The 20,184-nt window shown below is 38.1% G+C and overlaps 2 protein-coding genes across 10 annotated transcripts; both read left to right on the top strand.

Annotated features, from left to right (window-relative positions):
- The first annotated feature begins 99 nt into the window (after nucleotides 1–99).
- LOC122275887 lies at nucleotides 100–8,741 on the top strand. 9 transcript variants are annotated; one of them, XM_043085195.1, is made up of 21 exons: nucleotides 100–250; nucleotides 464–1,178; nucleotides 1,264–1,341; nucleotides 1,443–1,647; nucleotides 1,787–1,895; nucleotides 2,323–2,457; nucleotides 2,775–2,867; nucleotides 3,077–3,169; nucleotides 3,278–3,359; nucleotides 3,439–3,498; nucleotides 3,580–3,632; nucleotides 3,718–3,884; nucleotides 4,893–5,103; nucleotides 5,293–5,350; nucleotides 5,505–5,579; nucleotides 5,687–5,932; nucleotides 6,786–6,850; nucleotides 6,964–7,020; nucleotides 7,107–7,200; nucleotides 8,184–8,324; nucleotides 8,413–8,741. In XM_043085195.1, the coding sequence occupies exons 2-21, from the start codon at nucleotides 489–491 to the stop codon at nucleotides 8,509–8,511; spliced, it is 2,811 nt and encodes a 936-aa protein (XP_042941129.1). In that variant the 5' UTR covers nucleotides 100–250; nucleotides 464–488; the 3' UTR covers nucleotides 8,512–8,741. The 9 variants fall into 9 exon arrangements, with proteins under 9 accessions (XP_042941129.1, XP_042941130.1, XP_042941132.1 ...); XM_043085196.1 differs by having other exon boundaries at nucleotides 100–370; nucleotides 1,787–1,889; XM_043085198.1 differs by having other exon boundaries at nucleotides 100–370; nucleotides 5,505–5,561.
- Nucleotides 8,742–9,312: 571 nt separating this feature from the next.
- LOC122275886 (probable pectinesterase 15) lies at nucleotides 9,313–12,516 on the top strand. Its single transcript, XM_043085193.1, has 5 exons — nucleotides 9,313–10,250; nucleotides 10,402–10,573; nucleotides 10,748–10,954; nucleotides 11,259–11,509; nucleotides 12,135–12,516. Exons 1-5 carry the CDS (start codon nucleotides 9,820–9,822, stop codon nucleotides 12,313–12,315), a joined length of 1,242 nt encoding a protein of 413 aa, XP_042941127.1. The 5' UTR covers nucleotides 9,313–9,819; the 3' UTR covers nucleotides 12,316–12,516.
- The last annotated feature ends 7,668 nt before the right edge of the window (nucleotides 12,517–20,184 follow it).

Raw genomic sequence — 20,184 nt, 5'->3', positions numbered from 1 at the left:
TAAGATCCTAAATAAATTGAATTAAATTTTTGACACGTTTAATTGGTGAAATTTAAATTGATTTATATAATAGAATATTTATAACTTACGCGACACGAACCGAGTCGAAAACACGATTTGCCACCCTGCCGCACATCTTTACTCTCTGTCTCTCTCTGCGAGTTTGGGTCACTTCCCTCACCTTCCCAATTACACCCAAACTCTGCACCCCTATCTCATCCTGGCTCTTCTTCCATTCAAATCCTGAGTGGTAATAAACCCTAAACTCCCCAAAACCTAATTCCAGGTCCCTACATTTCTGCTACTTACTGCCTTTTAGTCCCCCTTCTGAACCAATCAATTTCTTATGGCACTTCTCCCATTTTATCTGGTGCATTCTTCCTTCCCCAATTTCCCGTCTATACCCTTTCAATTATGCATAATCCTTCTCACATTCTGATGCTTTTTTCCTGTGGTTTTGCAGATTTGAGGCCCGATTGGTGAGAGACATGAAGCGAGAGTTCGAGTTTCAGCCTGAGCCGGACAATTCACTCGGTGGTCGGACTCCGACCGATACGACTCAGTCCACTTCTTCTCGTATTGAAGTTTATGGCACTGTTAATAGTAATTGTAAGAGATTCAAAGGTTCTTTGGTGAACGGTTTAATTGTTTATACTCGTGAAAGAAAGTCTCGGTTTAATTGGTCTAACGGACTTTCCGAGAATGGCCATAATGAGCAACTTAGGAGCTCGGATGAGCCCGAAATTAATGTTAACGCTTTGGTTGAGGATGGCCGCAAGGGAAAAGAGGTCCAAGTTATAGATGGTGACCACCTCATTTGTAAAGATAAAGAGCTGGTACGATCTCCAGCCAAGGAAGGAGGCCCCGCGGGAAATATTGTGGTGATTTCTGTTCAGAGTTGTGAGGGAAAGAGTGATTTTCCCGAAAAAGAAGTTAGATCGTTCACGCCGTCGGCAGTAAGACCGAAGGTCAAGCCGGAGCCGGGGGAGAGTTTGGTAAATGCATCAGAGGATTTAGATGGGGAGGCAACGGGTGGAGTAAATTTGACCCCGAAGAATAAGTTGGAATTGAAAATGTCGAAGAAGATTGCTCTGAATAAGAAGCCGATGACCGTCAGGGAGCTGTTTGAGACTGGCTTGCTCGATGGGGTGACTGTGGTTTATATGGGTTGCCACAAGGTTGTTCTCATAGTACTTGATATTTGCATGTGCCTAGAATATGAACCTAATGTCTTGCGTAAGGCTAAAATTCGTGGCATTTCAGTTTCAGGGATCTGGTCTTCGCGGCACAATTAGAGATGGTGGAATTTTGTGCTCTTGTACTTCCTGCAATGGATGCAGAGTGAGTATTGATTATTACTCCACTTTAGTATGGTAAGTACTTTTTGCGAATGCGAAGGCATTTACTTTTTTGCTTCTCCTTCCCACACCCCCACATTGTAGGTTATTCCTCCTTCCAAATTTGAGATTCATGCTTGTAAAACATACAAGCGGGCGGCACAGTATATTTGTCTTGAAAATGGGAAGAGCCTGCTCGACCTGTTGAGGGCATGTAGGGCCTCTCCTCTGCATACGTTGGAGGCAACGATTCAGAACATCATTGGTTCCTCACCTGCAGAAAAATGTTTTACCTGTAAAAGATGCAAAGGTTGGCTTTTCCCTAGGATTTTGATTTGTCACTATTCTTGTATCAGACTAGTTGGGATCAAACTCTTAATTATAACAATTGTGACAATCTTTCCTACTTTATTTTATTTGTTGACTGGGGTGGCTGTTCAACATCCCAGGGTGCTTTCCTAGGTCTTGTGTGGCAAAAACGGGGCTTCTATGCAATTCATGTGTGGACTCATTGGAATCTCACGATACCCCTACGCACGAGGATGGTAAAAGGTCTGGGTACAGTTTCTTGACGAGTTACTTTGTGCATCTTAGCAGTTTGTCACTTTCTTTGTGGAAAGCGGATATTGTGTTCTTTTTATAGGGTTCATAATCATATTTTTTTCTCCTTAATTAGTTAGTTTGGGTTCAAAATAGCACTTTTTAGATGTGGATTCACCCTCCTAAAACATAACATATTTCAGATGTCAGTTCTTATAGGAACATGCATGGTTCCTTGTTTTGCAGTAAACTGGTAGACTACTGTCACTAATTTGTGGGATATCCTTTTCTTTCCCCTTTTCTTGTTCTTGTTCTTTTCTTTCCTTTGTCTTTTTTATTTTTTATTTTTTTTATTTTTTTATCTTTATTTTTATTTTATATTAGTAGGTGCATAGTCTTGGCCTTTAGATATCTCTTACCATATGCTCTTGTTGCCTTATTTCAGGGCATCAACATCGGTATTGTTTTCAAAGCCCTCCAGAATTGCTTCAGGTTCTATTTCTCCACACAATAAGGGCCAATGGAAAGCTTCAGTCTCTGTTTCTCCTCAAAATAAAAGTCAATGGAAGTTAAAAACAAAGTTGGTACCGTTTTAGTATCGCTTGTCTGGTTTGCGTGTAGCTTATTTCACATTAGTTTTTTCATGAAGTGCACATTATATCCTACAAAAAAAATTAAGTGTACATTATCTCTTAGGTTTTATGCTGCAATAATATAATTTTATAGGACAAATTTTTCTTATCATATTTAATTGGTTTACATATTCTATATCAATACATGTTTCTTACTTCCATTACTATTACTATTGTTTTTAATTTTCTATACACAAAAATTTCCTTCCACGGTTTCAATTTTTTTGTTTTTTCCATTTAACTTTCCCAAACTGTATTATATCAGGTCACCAAAACGAGTTCTCTTCTCAAAGGACTCTAAAAGTGCTTCCGCATGTATTCCTTCAAAAAATAAAAGACCTTGGAAAGTAACAGAAAAGTGAGTATCTTCTTTGGTTTATATGTTTTAACTTTGTTTTAGCCTAGTTGTGGCCTAAGATTTTGCTTTACTTCGTGCTAAGGAAATCATTTTTTTGGTGTTCTTTGTTCAAAAACATGAATTTTCTGTGATGTAATGTTTAGTTAGTGGTTGGTGTTATATAGTTTATATTACCTTCTCTGTATGTGCTTCTATTGGTGTTATTTCAGATCATCAAAATCAGTTTTGATCTCAAGATCCTCCAAAAGTGTTTCCTTCTCCATTACTTCACAAAACAAGAGTCCATGGAAAATAACAACAAAGTTGGTATTTTTATGCCTTGTTTTTTAAAGCATGTATATGACGCAAGTGTCTTTCCCTTTTTAGCAAGTAGATAATCTCTTTTGTTTGTTGGATGCGTGTTTCTGAAGAGATCAACGGTTGCATAAGCTGGTTTTTGAGGAAGATGGGTTGCCTGATGGAACTGAAGTAGCATATTATGCACGTGGACAGGTTGTTGAGATGAACACCTCATATGCTTATGTATCATTGTGTCTTATTGATTTGTATTGTGTTTCCTTGTCCTTGGTAGAAAATCCTGGAGGGTTATAAAAAGGGCTTTGGTATATTTTGTCGTTGCTGCAATAGTGAGGTACTTTTCTTGCTTCTTGAAGTTCGAAGAATTGTGGTATTCCTGAACTTTTTTTACACATTGTTCATATTTGATTTGCAGGTCAGCCCTTCACAGTTTGAAGCTCATGCTGGCTGGGGGTCTCGCAGGAAACCGTAAGTTTTGTATGATATATTTTTCTTTGTTCTTGAATCCATCCATTCTTTTACATTGTATTAAGATTTTAGTGTTTATTGACAGTTATGCATATATCTACACTTCCAATGGCGTATCTCTCCATGAACTGGCGATCTCTCTCTCAAAAGACCGCAAGTATTCTGCCAAGGACAATGATAACCTATGCATCATTTGTGCAGATGGTGGGAATCTTTTGCTTTGCGATGGATGTCCAAGGGCCTTCCACAAAGGTGAAATGTAAATAATGCTGAGCATATTGAATTAAGTGAATAGTTGTTGTCAATTTATGCAAACACTTTTGGCCTCCATTAGAATTTTTATTCTATTTTTTTTTTTCCTGGGCGGGGTGAGGAGTCAGACCTTCGCTCTAACACGAGGGAAAACCTGGATGCCCAATTCGAAGAATTTCCTAACAATTAGTTTTGTCATGAGGGATGATTTTTCAACCTTTTCTCCTATTATTGGGAAAGATCAAACTCCAATTCTTTCTCTGGAGGTCGTGCCACTGCTGCCTACTGCTCTGGAAGAGGCGGCTCCAGCTCAACCTAACCCTTCTGGACAGCACTCCCTCCCTCCAGTGAAGTCTTTTCATAGTTCTCTATAGTCTTATTGAGAATAATCTCCAGACAATAGATGGGCTGAGTTTGCCCAACCTCTGATGCCTAAGGCTGGTTTTGCATCACATTAAAATTTGAGACCCTGGGTTCAGTACTTCAATTCTGACCAAAAAGGAAAAGAGAAAACCAGCATCACACACATAAGATCTTAACGTAAAGTGTTACTTATATAAGAAAAATCTTGACCTAGAATGTTTTATTCTTTTCAATGTTAGAAATATGGACTTTCTCTAGTCTGTCTTGTCTACAGAGCATATTTAATGCAGCAACAGCTGTGGTTAGTAGCAAACTGGCTCTTCCAAAATTGGATGTCTAATCTGTTTATTCAAATTTCTTATCCTATTATCCACAGTTATGTCTGCATCGCATTTGTGCCTCGGTTGTATCTCCCTCTATCTCTATTTATGTATGTATGGGCTTATGGGCATGTATTGTGATTGATATTCTTTTTCTAAATACCCCATATATATGTTTTGAGAATGCTTGAGTTTTAGATCATGTATGTGCTTTTTACTTAATCTCTAGCATAATTTTGGATGACTATATTTCTGTGATTGAATTTCTGTGAGTGGGTGGTTTGCATCGGTAGATTTTGATGCGCTAACTTATTTGCTTATGCAGAATGTGCATCTTTAACTAGCATCCCTCGTGGTGATTGGTACTGTACATATTGCCAGAATATGTTCCAAAGAGAAAAATTTGTGGAGCATAACGAAAATGCTGTTGCAGCTGGAAGGATTTCTGGAGTGGATCCCATCGAACAAATAACCAAGAGATGCATCCGTATTGTCAAAAACATAGAAGCTGACCTTAGTGGATGTGTGTTATGCAGGTAAACGATTACTCTCTCTCTTGTTCTGAAATCTATTAGAGCTAATGGGCCTTGTCATTCTCTTTGTTGTGCTATTTGTAATGAGCAACAATTGGACACTTTCACTTTCATGTTACCTTCATTAATTTTATATTTCTGTATCTTCAATACTCTGTGGGATATCCATAGCTTTTAACTTTGCACTTGCAGAGGTTATGATTTTAGCAAATCAGGGTTCGGGCCCAGGACTATTTTACTTTGTGATCAGGTAATCTCCTTGTTTTATGTCATCTTTTGTCACATTTGAGCTCTCAAGTAATGAGAGCATGGCATGCTATTTGTGAATTCGTTGTTGTTCATGCTTAAATAACTAACCGTTAGGCTTTTTTTTTCCTACCCTTTTGGCTTTATTAACCTGTCAGTGTGAGATGGAATTTCATGTTGGCTGTTTGAGGGAGCACAAAATGGCATATCTGAAGGTGTGCACTTCAAGATTTGTATGTTGTTTTTATTTGGATTACTTTGTATGAATGATTTGTTCTTCTGTCAAGTGGGACATACAACTCTTTTTTTGGATCCAAATGTTGATGCACTTTCACGACAGGAATTGCCAGAAGGGGAGTGGTTCTGTAGCATGGATTGCACCAGGATAAATTCTACTTTGCAGAAGTTGCTAGTAAGAGGACCTGAGAAGCTCCCAGAGTCTCTTTTGGATGTTATCAAGAGGAAGCAAGAGGAGAGAGGTTTGGACACTATTAATGATACTGACGTTAGATGGAGGCTTCTTAGCGGTAAAATTGCATCTCCCGAAACTAGATTTTATCTTTCAGAAGCGGTCGCCATCTTCCATGTAAGTTCCTCCCCAGGCTGTGCATAGATACTTAATTTCTTGAGTCTTTAATTTTGTATTTATATTAGTCAGTCCAAATAGTATTTGATCTTTTCTTTAATTGTTGGATCTTTTGAACTAGCCATTTTATGAGTGGATTTTTTATTTGATTCAAGTTAAATGTCTAAGATATTTGCCTCAGAATATATATTAATGAATGATATAGATTACACCTATTTTATTTAAATAATCAACTAAAAATCACTGTACAAGTTATGCCTTTGAGTAATCTCGTAGGTAGCATTATGCTTCCATGAGAAATCTATCTGCCCCTAAACCTTTGCCACCTTTAAGCACATCTGGTTTGCTCCTGTAGTGTCTGGGGACATCCAATCAAATGCATTATTTCACATGGTTTATAACTTTAAATTACTGGGTAATGTGATCACTTGACTCTAAACTAACTTGAAATTTCCTCTTCCCAAGTTTATCTATCAAAAAAAAAAATTTCCTCTTCCCAAGTAGTTAGGGATTAAAAGTGAGATGTTATGTTCAATCCCGTGCAGATGCATAAGTTGTACATTTAATTATAATTAAAGAAAACAGTATGTGTTGCCCCAGAGTAGCAACCCATAAAGCTCCTATTTTGATGGATTGTTTGACCATTCATCTCGTCTCATGGTTGGACTCTGGAGATATATGCTGGTTCTTTTTGTAACTCTTGCCTTCATAATTTCTTTTAAGCTTTATGCTTATTGATATGATCTTTCTAATGCTTGCATTCAGGGGAGACAAATGAATCATGCTTCTTGTAGGTGGAATAAGTAGCAAGAAGCGCAATATTTAATTTGAGATACTTTTCTTTACATTTCAGGATTGCTTTGCCCCTATAATTGATTCAATTAGTGGACGTGACCTTATTCCCGCCATGGTTTACGGGTGAGCATTTAATAATTTTTTTTTTTTCAAATGAGAATTCATTTTTAAAGCCCACGCTAAGCCATTTCTGTCCAGTCTGTTACTCTTTGTATTAACTTAAAACACTTCTTCAGACAGAATGTAAGGGGCCAGGAATTTGGGGGAATGTACTGTGCATTATTAATGGTCAAGTAAGAGCTAGTCTTCTCTAAGGTCTAACCTTTTATGTTGTCTTACTTTTAAGGTATGATAGCAGTCTCTTTTGCTTACAATGCAGCTCATCCGTTGTATCAGCTGGAATTCTCCGAGTATTTGGCCGAGAAGTTGCGGAACTCCCTTTAGTTGCAACGAGTAATGGTAACCATGGGAAGGTGAGAAGCTAATGCACACTGCTTGGCTAATAATCTTTACCATTTACCCCGTCTCTGTGCTGTGGAAGTCAAAACATTACAGCTCATAATCAAACAATATGAGTTTCATAATCTATCTTTATTACTGTTCAACACATTACCGCCATTGACTGCATGTTTTTACAAATTTTTTCCAGGATTTACAAATGGACTCCCTGGTCTGTTGTTCTCGTATTTTGGTGGTGGAAGTTTTGCACTGGTTTTTTTTTTTTTTTTTTGTGCTTTTGAGGAAATTTTGCGCTGCAATCTTATTATGACTGTTACATGCATGTTCAAACATGTAATTCACATTCTGGAAATCAGTGGTATTAGAAGTAGTTCATTGGTGGAACAAACAATGAAATTATCTTTAATAAATTCAGTTAGAAAATTGGCAGTGATGACAAAAGTCAGTGGGTTAAAAGCAATCCTCGTTGTAAAATCTAACACTGTTGTTGTCTGCTGCAAGTTTTTTTCCCTAATTAAAAATGGCAAAATACACTTATCACCTCAAACTAATAAGTATTTCACACTTTGTCCCAAAATTACAATGACACATGGCACCTTCCATCTATAAAAAAAAGTTGCAATATGCACCCTCTTCCAATTTTGTGCTATTTGCAACTTCTTTAATATTTGGAGGGCGCAACATGCAATTGTTACTATTTCCGGGTGCTAAATGTAAAATTTCTATTAGTTAGAGAATGAAAATGGGTAATCTATCGTAAAAAGAAAAAAAACATGCAGACAGGGCCATTATAGTATTCACAAAGAGCTGAACCTTATTCCGATGTTCGTGATGGCAACCTTTGGTGTATGTTGTTGAATCGTGCTTGTTGAACTATATTTGCAACTATTAAGTATTCCCTTCCACATTCAATATCAGTCTGAAAGTGAAGTTAGTCGTCACCTCATGCAATACTGGCACAAGCTTAGTTTTTATGTGACGGAACTCTGGCTTACAGGGCTATTTCCAAATCTTGTTTTCCTGCATTGAGAAGCTGCTGTCTTTCCTGAATGTGAAGAGCCTTGTCCTCCCAGCTGCCGAAGAAGCAGAATCCATATGGACAGATAAATTTGGTTTTGAGAGGATGAAACCTGAGCAGGTAGGCCAATATGCATTCTGAACCTGCTTGTATTTCAGCTTGCATTTCACCTTTATATAACGTCATAATCCTGTGTACCATGCTGCAGCTGAGCAAATACCGAAGAAGCTGCTGTCATATGGTGACCTTCAAAGGAACATCCATGCTTCAGAAAATGGTTCGCCAATATCGAGTCATCGACACTTGATTAGAACAGAGATGTAGTTTTTTTTTTTATTTTTTTATTTTTTTTTAATTTATTTTTTAAAAGCCCACGCCTGGGTTGGTTTTTGTAAATATGTTCTGCTGTTGCTCAATGAAGTCACTTTTTTAGTCATATTTTTAACCCTTTGGATCCTGGATAAAGAATTTCAACTAATTAGAGTATACAATCAATCAAGTTCAACGGCTCTTTGTGCCGGACTATATATATATATATATATATATATATAGCAGAAAGTAAAGGGAAAAAAAAGGTTTTCCCAACACGACTGCCTACCACATTTCAAGTCCAAACTTGAGAAATATCATTTGGTGGGTGCTAATATAATAGAAGTGTTCGAGGGTGTAAGCAGTCGAATGAAAATAGCTGACTAGATTTTCATCGAATTCACAGTCATCAATTGAATACAAACTATCCTTTCCCATTGTCTGGACCTTGAAGAACACAATCAGCTTAATCATGATCTTGGGATCACGTAGAGACTTCCCGCAGCCAAAAGCAAGCACTCAATAGGACTGGGAACTGAAAGTACGAACCTCTTATTGGGATTCTCCACCAAAAGCAAGCATCTCCAATCGACCAACATGTTTGAATAGACAACGTCAATGATGTTTGAATTGTGCATTGTCGCCAAAAAGGACGAACCCTAACTTCGATTCATTCTCAACCAGTCATTGCCATAATTACCCGGGAACAACAACTACGCCACTCCAACACACACCCCACCCCGCCCCCACCCCCCCCCCCCCCCCCCCCCCCCCCCCCCCCCCCCCCCCCCACCAAAAACAAAACAAAAAAAAAATCCCAATACCTACACCAGTACTCAATTTTGGCATTGTTTCGGAGTGGTAAAAAAGCCCCCCACCTGAATACCCGCCCACCCACAACTATTGTACTTTATGTGCTTTCATCGTTGACACTTTGAAGCTATTTTGCACTTGCTTTGGCACAGCGTGTGAATATATTTCTGTCCATCTTTCTATGGACTCTCCTTTTCCCATCGCTGCCTCCATCTCTCTTTCTTCTTTTCATCACTCCTTTAAGCAAAGTTATTCAGCCGCTCGGCTCTCGCTACTATTTTGAGTCATGTCATCTTCTCACAACCAACTTCGATCAAATAAAGACCCACACATTTCGTACATCTCACGCCAATTAATGTAGCACTCACTCTCGTTGTCTCATGATAAAAAACAAACAACAGCTCACTCCCAGTACAACACCCCAAACCCACTTTTTTAATTTAAACTCGATAGTCCGGTACATTCATCAATTACAAAGCCTAAACCATAAACCATGAGAATCAAAACAACCTTCTTTCGGCTCTCGGCCTTCGCCATTGCACTCCTTTCAATCTTTATCTCTCTGTATACCATCCCTCCTTCCATTACTAATACCAATGGCATTAATTCTCGAGATATTTTCAATCTTGCTATTTTGACTAAGGTTGTTGAGCAGAATGCTGTTGGGGATTTCTTGTCTCGCCTAACACATATCGTGTCGAGCCACCATCATCGGAAGAAGCACCATCATCGGAAGAAGCCTAAGAGCAATTGTGACAAGAACAGATGGAAGTCTAGGCTCGTATCCATCTACAAGGTGTCCCTCATTTTGACAGTCGACTTGAAGGGTTGCGCAAATTTTAGTAGCGTCCAGAAGGCAGTAAGGGCCGTTCCTGAGAATAGCCCCGCTAGGACCCTTATCATTATTGATTCTGGTACCTACAGGTCATTATCTCATGCAAAAGTCTTCAACCCTTTATGTTTTTTCTTCCCTCAGAGTTGATTAGGGAAACGAGGAGTTTCATGTGTGTTCATGCATGAAGCTGCAATGTGTTAGATTCATTAAAACTGGAATACCATGTATATATGTCGGCAGGGAAAAAGTGGTAGTGGACGCCAAGAAGTCAAATTTGATATTTCAAGGTCAGGGATATCTTAACACAGCTATAGCATGGAATGACACTGCAAATTCTACTGGAGGGACTGCCAACAGCTCTTCCGTTGCCATCTTTGCACCAAACTTCACTGCTTACAACATTAGCTTTAAGGTAACCCATCTTTTCTGAATTCATAATGACGTAGCCCAGAAGTTTACAGTCTATACGTGTATATAGATACACATGACATTCACACACAAAAATTAATTTTGGGTGCCATTTTTTGCTAGTTTTTGCCTTTTGTTAATTTTTTTTTTTTTTTTTTTTTTCTGTTTCTTCTAAAAGAACACAGCTCCTTCCCCACCCCAGGGAATAGTTGGAGGGCAGGCAGTGGCGCTTCGAATTGCAGGTGATAGGGCTGCATTTTATGGATGCGGATTTTATGGAGCCCAAGACACACTGAATGATGACCGTGGGAGGCATTATTTCAGACAATGTTTCATCCAAGGATCTATCGATTTCATTTTCGGAAGTGCCAGATCTTTATATGAGGTAGGAGTACCTGATCCATCAAGAACAGGTTTTGCTAGTTTGTTTTCCGTTTAGGCATTCGACTTTAACATCATCTTGTTTTCATCTACCAATCCTAGTAGTTGTTGTGATGGTAAAAGTCATTAAGACACATTTACGGTTGAAGGTTGTATCGATCTTTGTCACTACTACTGAAGTACTAATTCAACTAGAGTGTCTAAGAAAAAAAAATCAACAACCGGAGTTACCTATATATAATGTATCTCACTAGTCTGTACGTACGCTAAGCAATAAGGATTAGAATATCGACGTGTTGTTGTAACAGGGATGCACCATTTACTCAACAGCAAAAGAAGTCTCGAGGGGAATTAGCGGGTCGATCACAGCTCAAGGGAGGCAGTCGATGAATGAACAAACGGGTTTTTCCTTTGTGAAATGTAGCATTGTTGGGAGTGGGAGAGTATGGCTTGGGAGAGCCTGGGGAGTTTATGCCACTGTGGTGTTTTCTACAACATTTATGTCTGATGTCGTAGCTCCGGATGGTTGGAATGATTGGGGAGACTCTTCAAGACACCAGTTTGTGCCTTTTTATTTATTTATTTATTATTATTAGTACTTTTTTCAGTTTGTGCCTCATCTTACTTAACCTTTCTCCACGAAAGCTAGCTTTTCTGTTTGTTTAGCTCCCAAGATTAACTCGCCCTAATTAGTTTGCTCCCCCTCCCCCCCCCAAATGATCATCTCTCTTTCCTTCCCTTCCCACCTAAATCATGGCATGGTAGCCCATAAACTGATTATGAGAAATGCTTTAGTAGTCACAAAAGGATCCTAAATAAAATAAACTCATAAACTAACGTGTCTTAATATGGTATGGTAGATTGTAAAGTTATTTTTATTGTAAATTAGATCTAATGTATCATATGAAATTATGTCAATTTGTATGTTTATTTTTGTAAAATCTTTTTGCAACTGTAATTCTTTCTGATCTTCCTTAATATATATCACAGTCAAATTTATTCAACCTATTCTGCACTTGCATAAAAACCAGTATAATGGTGAGGTAACCATGGTAGTGAATAGTGATACTTTAAGACATGGAAATGAAAACATGCAAGGGTTGGTAGGGAAAGCACCAAGAATTTTAGTTGTTTTCTTCTATCAAAGTTTTTTTTAAGGCTGTTAATTATGATTTTGGACACAGAACGGTCTTCTTCGGAGAGTATCAGTGTTTTGGACCCGGAGCAAATTACACGTATAGGGCCTCGTATGGAAAGCAACTTGGCCAATCTGAAGCAGCTCTCTTCATGGACATTACCTTTATTAATGGAGATGAATGGCTTGTCAATGTATCATCAGAGCATTTCATCTGTTCCTCTCGATAGCGCTAAAGAAGATACTCGCACGTACTTCTTATTATATGTAAGAATTTGTCTTTTAATATAAAAAAACAAATATTTGATCCAGTAATTTTGATCCATTACTTGTAAAGTATTCAGTAATTTTGTACGTTCCAAGAGGTTGTATTACTCTTCAAATTAAACGAGATGGAAGCTACTATTCTTGTAACCCCCTCGTCCCGAGTGGGTTGAAGAGTTATTTATTGTCACGTAAAATTATATCTCACTATATAGATATAAGATTTAAATTCTTAATTACATATAGATCTCAATATTTAAAACCAACTATTTCAAAATAATTAACTAATAATACCACAAAGTCTTAATATTAATGTCAACCTCTCAACATACCACGTTATCAGAACATGACAAATTTACTCAATAATATTTTCCAGTAACCATGGCATCCTTTTGTGCTTAATCCATTATACTTAAATAATCTCATCTATGTTCTCTAATCTTGATCCTTAATTAAACATTTAAATTATTTGAAAAACATTATGGAGATAAATGGTGAGTTATTAATAACTCGGTAAACAGAGAATATAAACCAATATGTAAACATAAGCATTTTTAGATAGTTTAGAATGTATAAACAAAACATTTCAGTGACGATAGGCAGATCTCAAAAACCTGTTATCAGAATATCAGAGCAACAATTCAAAATGTTCATATTCAAAAATCATTTGGCATATCATAACTGAATATCATCATCATCTGATTATATCATATCATACCATCGCATTAAATCAGAACAAAGACAATGTTTAACCCCTATAGTAGGGTTGTGCTATCCCCAATGGCTAAATCAGGCAGTATCAGAATGTGAATCTTCTCCTTATTCATTTTTGGAATCCCGAGTGTGCACGAATGAAAGACTACGCAGAAAAATCACTTTGCTTCAAAAGTGGGTGCACTCAGAAATAGAAATGTTGATACCAACCATATAATAGAATTAGAACCATTGGATCAGAACCAGAACAAAATCAAAATGCCATGCCAAAAGATTTTTCTGATGCCTCATAACAAAATAGAGTACTGAACAGATTTGTATCATTTTCACATAATCAAAACATATTTAGAGCATCTTCACATAATCAAAACGGATTCAGAGCATCTTCATATAACATGTACAAATTTTTCAGATTTCATATTTGTTCTTTTTGTACAGTTTAAAAACATAATGCCAAAGTATTACTAATGTCTACACTAGTCATAATAGAAAATACTTTCTTTTATACAGATTTAATGAGTAATACAGAATACATAATTGATGTTATTTTCACATTTCTTTTCAAAACAAGCATGCATATTTTTCACACATTAACCTCAGTTCATTTAATTTCATTTATGCAAAGGCTAGCATAAGAATCCTATTTATGTGAAATTTTTAATTCTTTTGATTTTTTCCACAACTATATCAAACAATTATCAAGCGTCACCTATAAAATAGACACGCAACCCACTTAAATCTCTAATTAAACACGTATTACAATATTTAAGTATGATATACCAAAATAACCTATTTTTCTTAACAACCTAAAATTCTCGTAACCATAAAATATCATTGCTTTCCAAATTCATCAATATCTACTTAATTTCTCTTATTAATACATTAATTCTAAATTATTTTTATAAAATAAAATTTCTAAGTTGACTCGAAGAAAAATAAGCCTAACTTGAAAGTAATATTTTTAATAGTTAATTTAAGCTCAATAATGCAAGACATTCGTTATATGCTGAGTATACTAAATAGCTAGCAGCTGAGAAAAATACATCGAGATCAGAATCCATGCACGCACTTTATTGCACAATGGGCAACATCCAAATTAATTTTTGGAAGCATATTTTTAATCCTTGTACTTTCTTGTCTATTAAATTTTCATAATGAAAAAGACCAACCTGTCTGTATTAATTAAGGAGTGTGCCTACTGATAGTTACTAATAGTTTGTAATGCAGATTTTCTATTAATAAAAGTAGATTTTGTTGGAAAAAAAAAAAAAATTTAAGCTCCTTTTTACTCAAGTTGAAATTGGAATAAATCTACAACAAAAGTCCATGTGAGTTCAACCCATCTAAAGAGGTTAGACTTTAGAGTCATCTTGATCAATAAAAGGTTCAGATAGAGTTTTTATTTTTGATGTAACTAATGCAGTAAGAGAGAGAGAGAGAGAGAGAGAGAGAGAGAGAGAGAGAGAGAGAGAGAGAGAGAGAGAGAGAGAGAGAGAGAGAGAGAGAGAGAGAGAGAGAGAGAGATGATAATCTGTACCGAGACAGAGGGAGAAACCGAGGGTTGGCTTAGTTTGTGCAACCGTGGTGAGGGGCGGACTATGATAAAACGGTGGGGGCTGTAATCCGACGATCTCCCATGATCTGGAGTTGTTGCCGATGGTCGCCTTCGAATCCTGCGGTGCTGCTCAACTGGACGACAACAGTGGTTGGCATGAGCTCTTGATCACGGTGGAGCTACTCGGGTTCGTGAGTGAGGCTCAAGGCGACAGGTCTAAGTAGTGGAGGCTCACCAGAGTGGCTCCGACGTGGGGCAGCGGCTGAGGTGAGTTGTGGGAGGGCGGTGCTCTGTTTTGAGTGTGGAAAATTAGAGGCTTTGTGGTGGTTTACGGAGGGTGGGTAGTGGTGGTGCAAGGCCATGACTGGGTGGTGTAAGTGGGTGACTCGTGGCCGAGCTTGGCGTTGGTTTAATGTGGAGTTAGTCTCGTGAGACAACGGTTTTGCACCGTTTTGAAGGGTGCAGGTATTGAATTGTCTCGTACTTTGAGTGACTTCAAGTCCTAATTAAACAATTTTTCGAAATCTTACCAATTAAATTAGCTATATATATAGGTTTCATCAAAGCAGTCATTAATGTAAGACCAAGTTGATGCATGCTTAGATATGGATACTTCACCTAATGGGACTCTAGAATTGAATCAAGATCCCACAATTCTGAGTCTCCTCTCTTTTTTTCTATCGAAAAGAAGAGGTGGTGTGGGAGGGGTGCGATAGGCATGTGATGGTGGTTATAACGACCTTCTAGGCTGTTACGGGGCTTAGGAGAGAGAGATTCTGGTGGAAATAGGCGAGGTGGAGGGAATCTGTTTAGAACTACGGTGGTTTACGGGTGGCGGGAGAACAGAAATTCACGATAGAGAGGAAGTAATAGTGAGGATAAAGTGAGGTTTTTAGCCTGTAGAGGGAGAATGGAGTCTCTGGAGAACAAATGGAAGTGTCTCAGGTTGAGAGAAGAGAAGATAGTGGATATAGAGCTCGCTGATGATCCTTTGACTGAGTTAGTTTACAAAGAACAACGAAGCTTGCTGGGAAAACTATGCTCATCAAGATCGATTAGCAAAGAGGTGCTGGAATCCACTTTAGCAAAGATATGGAGATTGAGCAAAGCTGCGAAGCTAGCAGAGGTAAAATCTAATGTTTTTGTCTTAATGTTTGAGAACATTGCTGATAAGGAGAGGGTGTGGGCAAGGAGGCCTTGGTTGTTTGACAACCATTTGTTAGTTCTTAAGGAATTTGAAGGATATACTCCTTTAAATCAAGTAAAATTCGAATCTGAGAGTTTCTAGCTGAGAATGCATGACTTGCCTTTATCATGTATGACAAAAGTCAGAGCTGAGCAAATAGGTGCCTCGGTGGGTAAGGTTGAAGATGTGGAGGTGCAAGAGGATGAAAGTGGTTAGGGGAACTTCATAAGAGTACAAGTGCATTTGGATTTAAACAAACCAATTGCAGGAGGGAGAATAGTTAAGGTTAAAGGATGCAGTTATTAGATTCCTTTTACATACGAGAAACTACCTAAAATTTGTTTCTCTTGTAGTTGTATTGTACATGGAGAGGAGAGCTGTAATGGGGATAAAGTCTAGAGGGAGGGTGAAACTGACCAGTATGGTTCTTGGCTGTGGGCAAAGTAGCTAAATAGAACCAGGGGCTATAGTGGAAGTATATGGAGAAGGGAGGAAGGGAGTTGGTGGAGGAAGGAGAAAGAAAACATGAATCAAAAAGGGGTGGATAGTCTAAACAGTAAGGAGAAGAATGAGAGGGGGGAATGATGGGTAGGGGCAGAAGTGGGTGAGAGTGTCAATACTGAGATAGTTAGAAGTCAAGAAGAGAGAGTGGAAAAAAGTATGGAAGAAGTGGAAAAAAAGACTAAAGAGAAAGGGATTGGGGAAATGGCATGTACTATGGAAGAAAATATTTTGAATGGGATGGAAAATTATGAAAGAAATGAGCTGGTGGTTAAGGGGGGTAAGGTAGGAGGGGGTGAGAGTTCTGAGATAGAAAGTCAGCAAGTTAAGAAGGAAGGATGGAAAAGAAAGGCCAGGGCAAAAGGGAAGAAGATTGAGACTGTTTCTTCAGGTGAAATGCAGAAAAAAAGAAATTGTGAAGAGGGTGGGGTAGGAGAGGATGCAGGCACTAAAAAGAAGGGGAGATGGGGTAGTGAGGATGGAGAGATGGGAAACTCAATCATAATGGTGGCGGCTGTTTCTCAGTCCCGCCAAGCATTATGAAACTCTTAAGTTGGAACTGTTTGAGGGTTCCTCCTGTCGAGAGTTGGGAAACCCTCAGACAGTTCATGATCTCTGCAATATGGCAGAGAAGAATAAACCCAACTTAGTGTTCATTATGGAAACTAAGTCTATGAGAAAAAGTTTTGAAAACTTAAAGAAGAGATTAAATTGTGAAGGTTATTTTGTGGTAGAAGCAGTGGGAAAATGAGGGGGTTTGGTTTTGTTATGGAATGCTCAAGTGAGAGTGGAAGTTGTTAATTACTCTAAAAAACACATAAATGTTTGGGTAGAGGAGGAAGAAGAGAAATGTTGGTTACTAACCTGTTTCTATGGGCATCTAGAAACTATAAAAAGAAAAGAGAGTTGGAATTTGTTGAAGTCTTTCAAGCCTCTAAGTGGTATTGGTTGGTGTATAGTGGAAGATTTCAACGAGATTCTTACAAATGATGAAAAATGGGAGGGAAGAGCAAGGCTAGAAAGTCAAATGGAGCTGTTTAGAGAAGTTTTGTAGGAAGGTAATTTGCATGATCTTGGGTGGAAAGAGCAGAAATATACATGGAGTAATTCTCATGGGGATGAATCTTTCACGAAGGAAAGATTAGACAGGGCAATTGCAAACCATGATTGGATTGAGACTTATAAAGAAACATGGGTGGAGGTGTTGGCAACTAGGACTTCAGACCATAAGCCCCTTCTGATGCATATGGTAAAACCAAAAAATAGAAGGTGGGGGAGGATGAGAAGTTTTAAATATGAAGCTTATTGGGCTCTTGATGAGGACTGTAAGAAGGTTTTAAAATAGGTATGGAAAAAGAAGAGTCAGAAAGATCGAGGCCTATTTCAATAGTGTATTTATTGAAGAGAAGTGGGGCTGCACTACTCAGGTGGAGTTAAAAAAAGAGGATTGGGGGGGGGGGGGGGGAATAAAGAGATAGAAGAAAAAACTAAAATTCTACAAAGATTACAAAAAGAGGAGAGTAGTTACAAAATTGAAGAGATAAGGCAAGTAAAAAAGGAGCTGAACCTGTTACTGGAAAAAGAAAATATCAGATGGAAACAAAGGGCTAAATGTAATTGGTATAGACATGGAAATAGAAACACCAAATATTTCCATGCATGTGCCAATCAGAGAAGGAAAAGAAATTGCCTTAAGTTTGTATATGATGAAGATAACAGGAAATGGGAGGGGCATAAAGAAATTGAAGCAACTTTTAGAGCATATTTTGAGAAATTGTTCCAATCTTCAAACCCAAGTGAAGAGGATATTGAAGTATGTTTGGAAAGCTTGGCAGCAAGGGTGACTCCCGAGATGAATGATAATCTTATAAAGGGTTATTCTAAATTGGAGGTGGAACAAGCTTTAAAGCAAATGGCACCACTAAAAGCTCCTGGTCCAGATGGTTTTGGACTATGCTTCTATCAAAACCATTGGGAGATGGTCTCAGAGGAGGTTTGTTCTTCTGCTCTGGCTTTTTAAATGGAAATTCTATGGAACCTACCCTTAACCACATACATATAGCTTTGATTCCCAAGTGTAAAGAACCAAAAAAAGCTAGTGAGTATAGACCTATAAGCCTATGTAATGTCATGTATAAAATAGTTTCTAAAACTATTTCAAATAGGTTTAAAAAAGTATTTTCTGTCATAATTTCCCCAACACAAAGTGCCTTCCTGCCAGGGAGATTGATAAATGATAATATAATGGTGGGTTATGAGTTGTTGCATTCTATGAAGTTCAAAAAGAAAGGGAGGGAAGGAAGTATGGCATTAAAATTAGATATGTCAAAAGCTTATGATAGGGTGAAGTGGCTATTCTTGGAGGCTGTTATGACTAAGTTTCATAAGGATTGGGTGAAACTGGTTATGAGTTGTGTAAAATCAATTTCATTTTCTGTTCTAATAAATGGATGTCTTGGACTTAAGTTCTGGCCTAAAAGGGGTTTGAGGCAGGGAGACCTTTTGTCACCCTATCTCTGTATTCTTTGTGCTGAAGGGCTGAGTACCCTATTGAACTCTTATGAAAATCAAAAGTTGACAAGAGGAGTGTAAGTAATTTGAGGGCGTATGAGTATAAACCACTTATTATTTACTGATGACTGTATTCTTTTTGGAAGAGCCAAGATAGAAGAGTGGAATAGATTGCAAAAGGTGTTGAAAAAAATATGAAAAAGCTTTTGGGCAGTTTCTTAACAAAGAAAAAACCTCTGTGTTCTTTAGTAGTAATACAAGGGAGGGGGATAAAAAGAGGATAGTAGAAGCAGGTTTGTCTGTGGCTTGTGGTAGTTATGAGAAATATTTGGGCCTTCCAACTATGGTAGGTAGATCCAGCTTCAACACCTTCAGAGTATTAAAAGAGAGAATATGGCAGAAGATTGCAAGTTGGAAGAACACTTTCTTATCCCAAGCTGGGAAAGAAATCTTGATCAAGGCAGTTTTACAGGCGATACCCACTTATAATATGTCGGTTTTCAAACTCCCAAGGAAGCTATGCTATGAGATAAACATGCTTTTCTCGAGGTTTTGGTGGGGCAAGCAACAAGAAGGTAATTGTATACATTGGAGGAAATGAGAGAAATTAGGAGAGCAGAAAGGAAAGGGAGGGTTAGGATTCAGGGATTTGGAGTCTTTTAACTTGGCTCTTCTAGCAAAGCAAGGTTGGAGGCTTATTAAGTGTCCATCTTCTTTAGCTAGTGTGATTTACAAAGAAAAATATTATAGGTATTCCAATTTCTTGGAAGCCAAACTGAGCTCTAAGCCTTCTCTCATTTGGAAAAGTGTTTGGGATGCTAGAAGCCTTGTGAAAGAAGGGATAAGGTGGAGAGTGGGGGATGGCAGTAAGATAAATGTATGGGGCACAAAATGGCTGTCCACTCCCTTATCTTTTTCTATATAGTCACCAGTTTCTGTTTTGCAGGCAGATGCCAAAGTTGAAGAACTCGTTGACAAGCAAAGGAGGGAGTGGAATGAGGATAAAATCCGTGCCATCTTCAAATAGGAGGAAGCTGAACAGATTTTGAGAATCCCACTAAGTAGAGGGATGGCACAAGACAAAATATACTGGGACCTACAAAGAAGGAGGTGTTCTCGGTGGGCAGTGCATACTACTTACAATTAGAAAGAGGGAAGAGGGAGAAGGGTGAAAGTTCCTTGAGGGACCATATGGATGAAAGATGGAGATACATGTGGGATCTAATAGTGCCCAGTGTTACAAAATTATTCTTATGGAAGGCTGGAAATGATCTTCTACCTACTAAGGGAAACCTGTTTAAAAGGAAGATAGTGGAAGAAAGGTCCTGTCCAGTGTGCAATGCAGAGAATGAAACTATAATGCACGTG

The sequence above is a fragment of the Carya illinoinensis genome, chromosome 9, assembly GCF_018687715.1.
Source record: "Carya illinoinensis cultivar Pawnee chromosome 9, C.illinoinensisPawnee_v1, whole genome shotgun sequence".
Taxonomy (NCBI): domain Eukaryota; kingdom Viridiplantae; phylum Streptophyta; class Magnoliopsida; order Fagales; family Juglandaceae; genus Carya; species Carya illinoinensis.
This window is presented reverse-complemented; position numbering and strand designations above follow the sequence as displayed.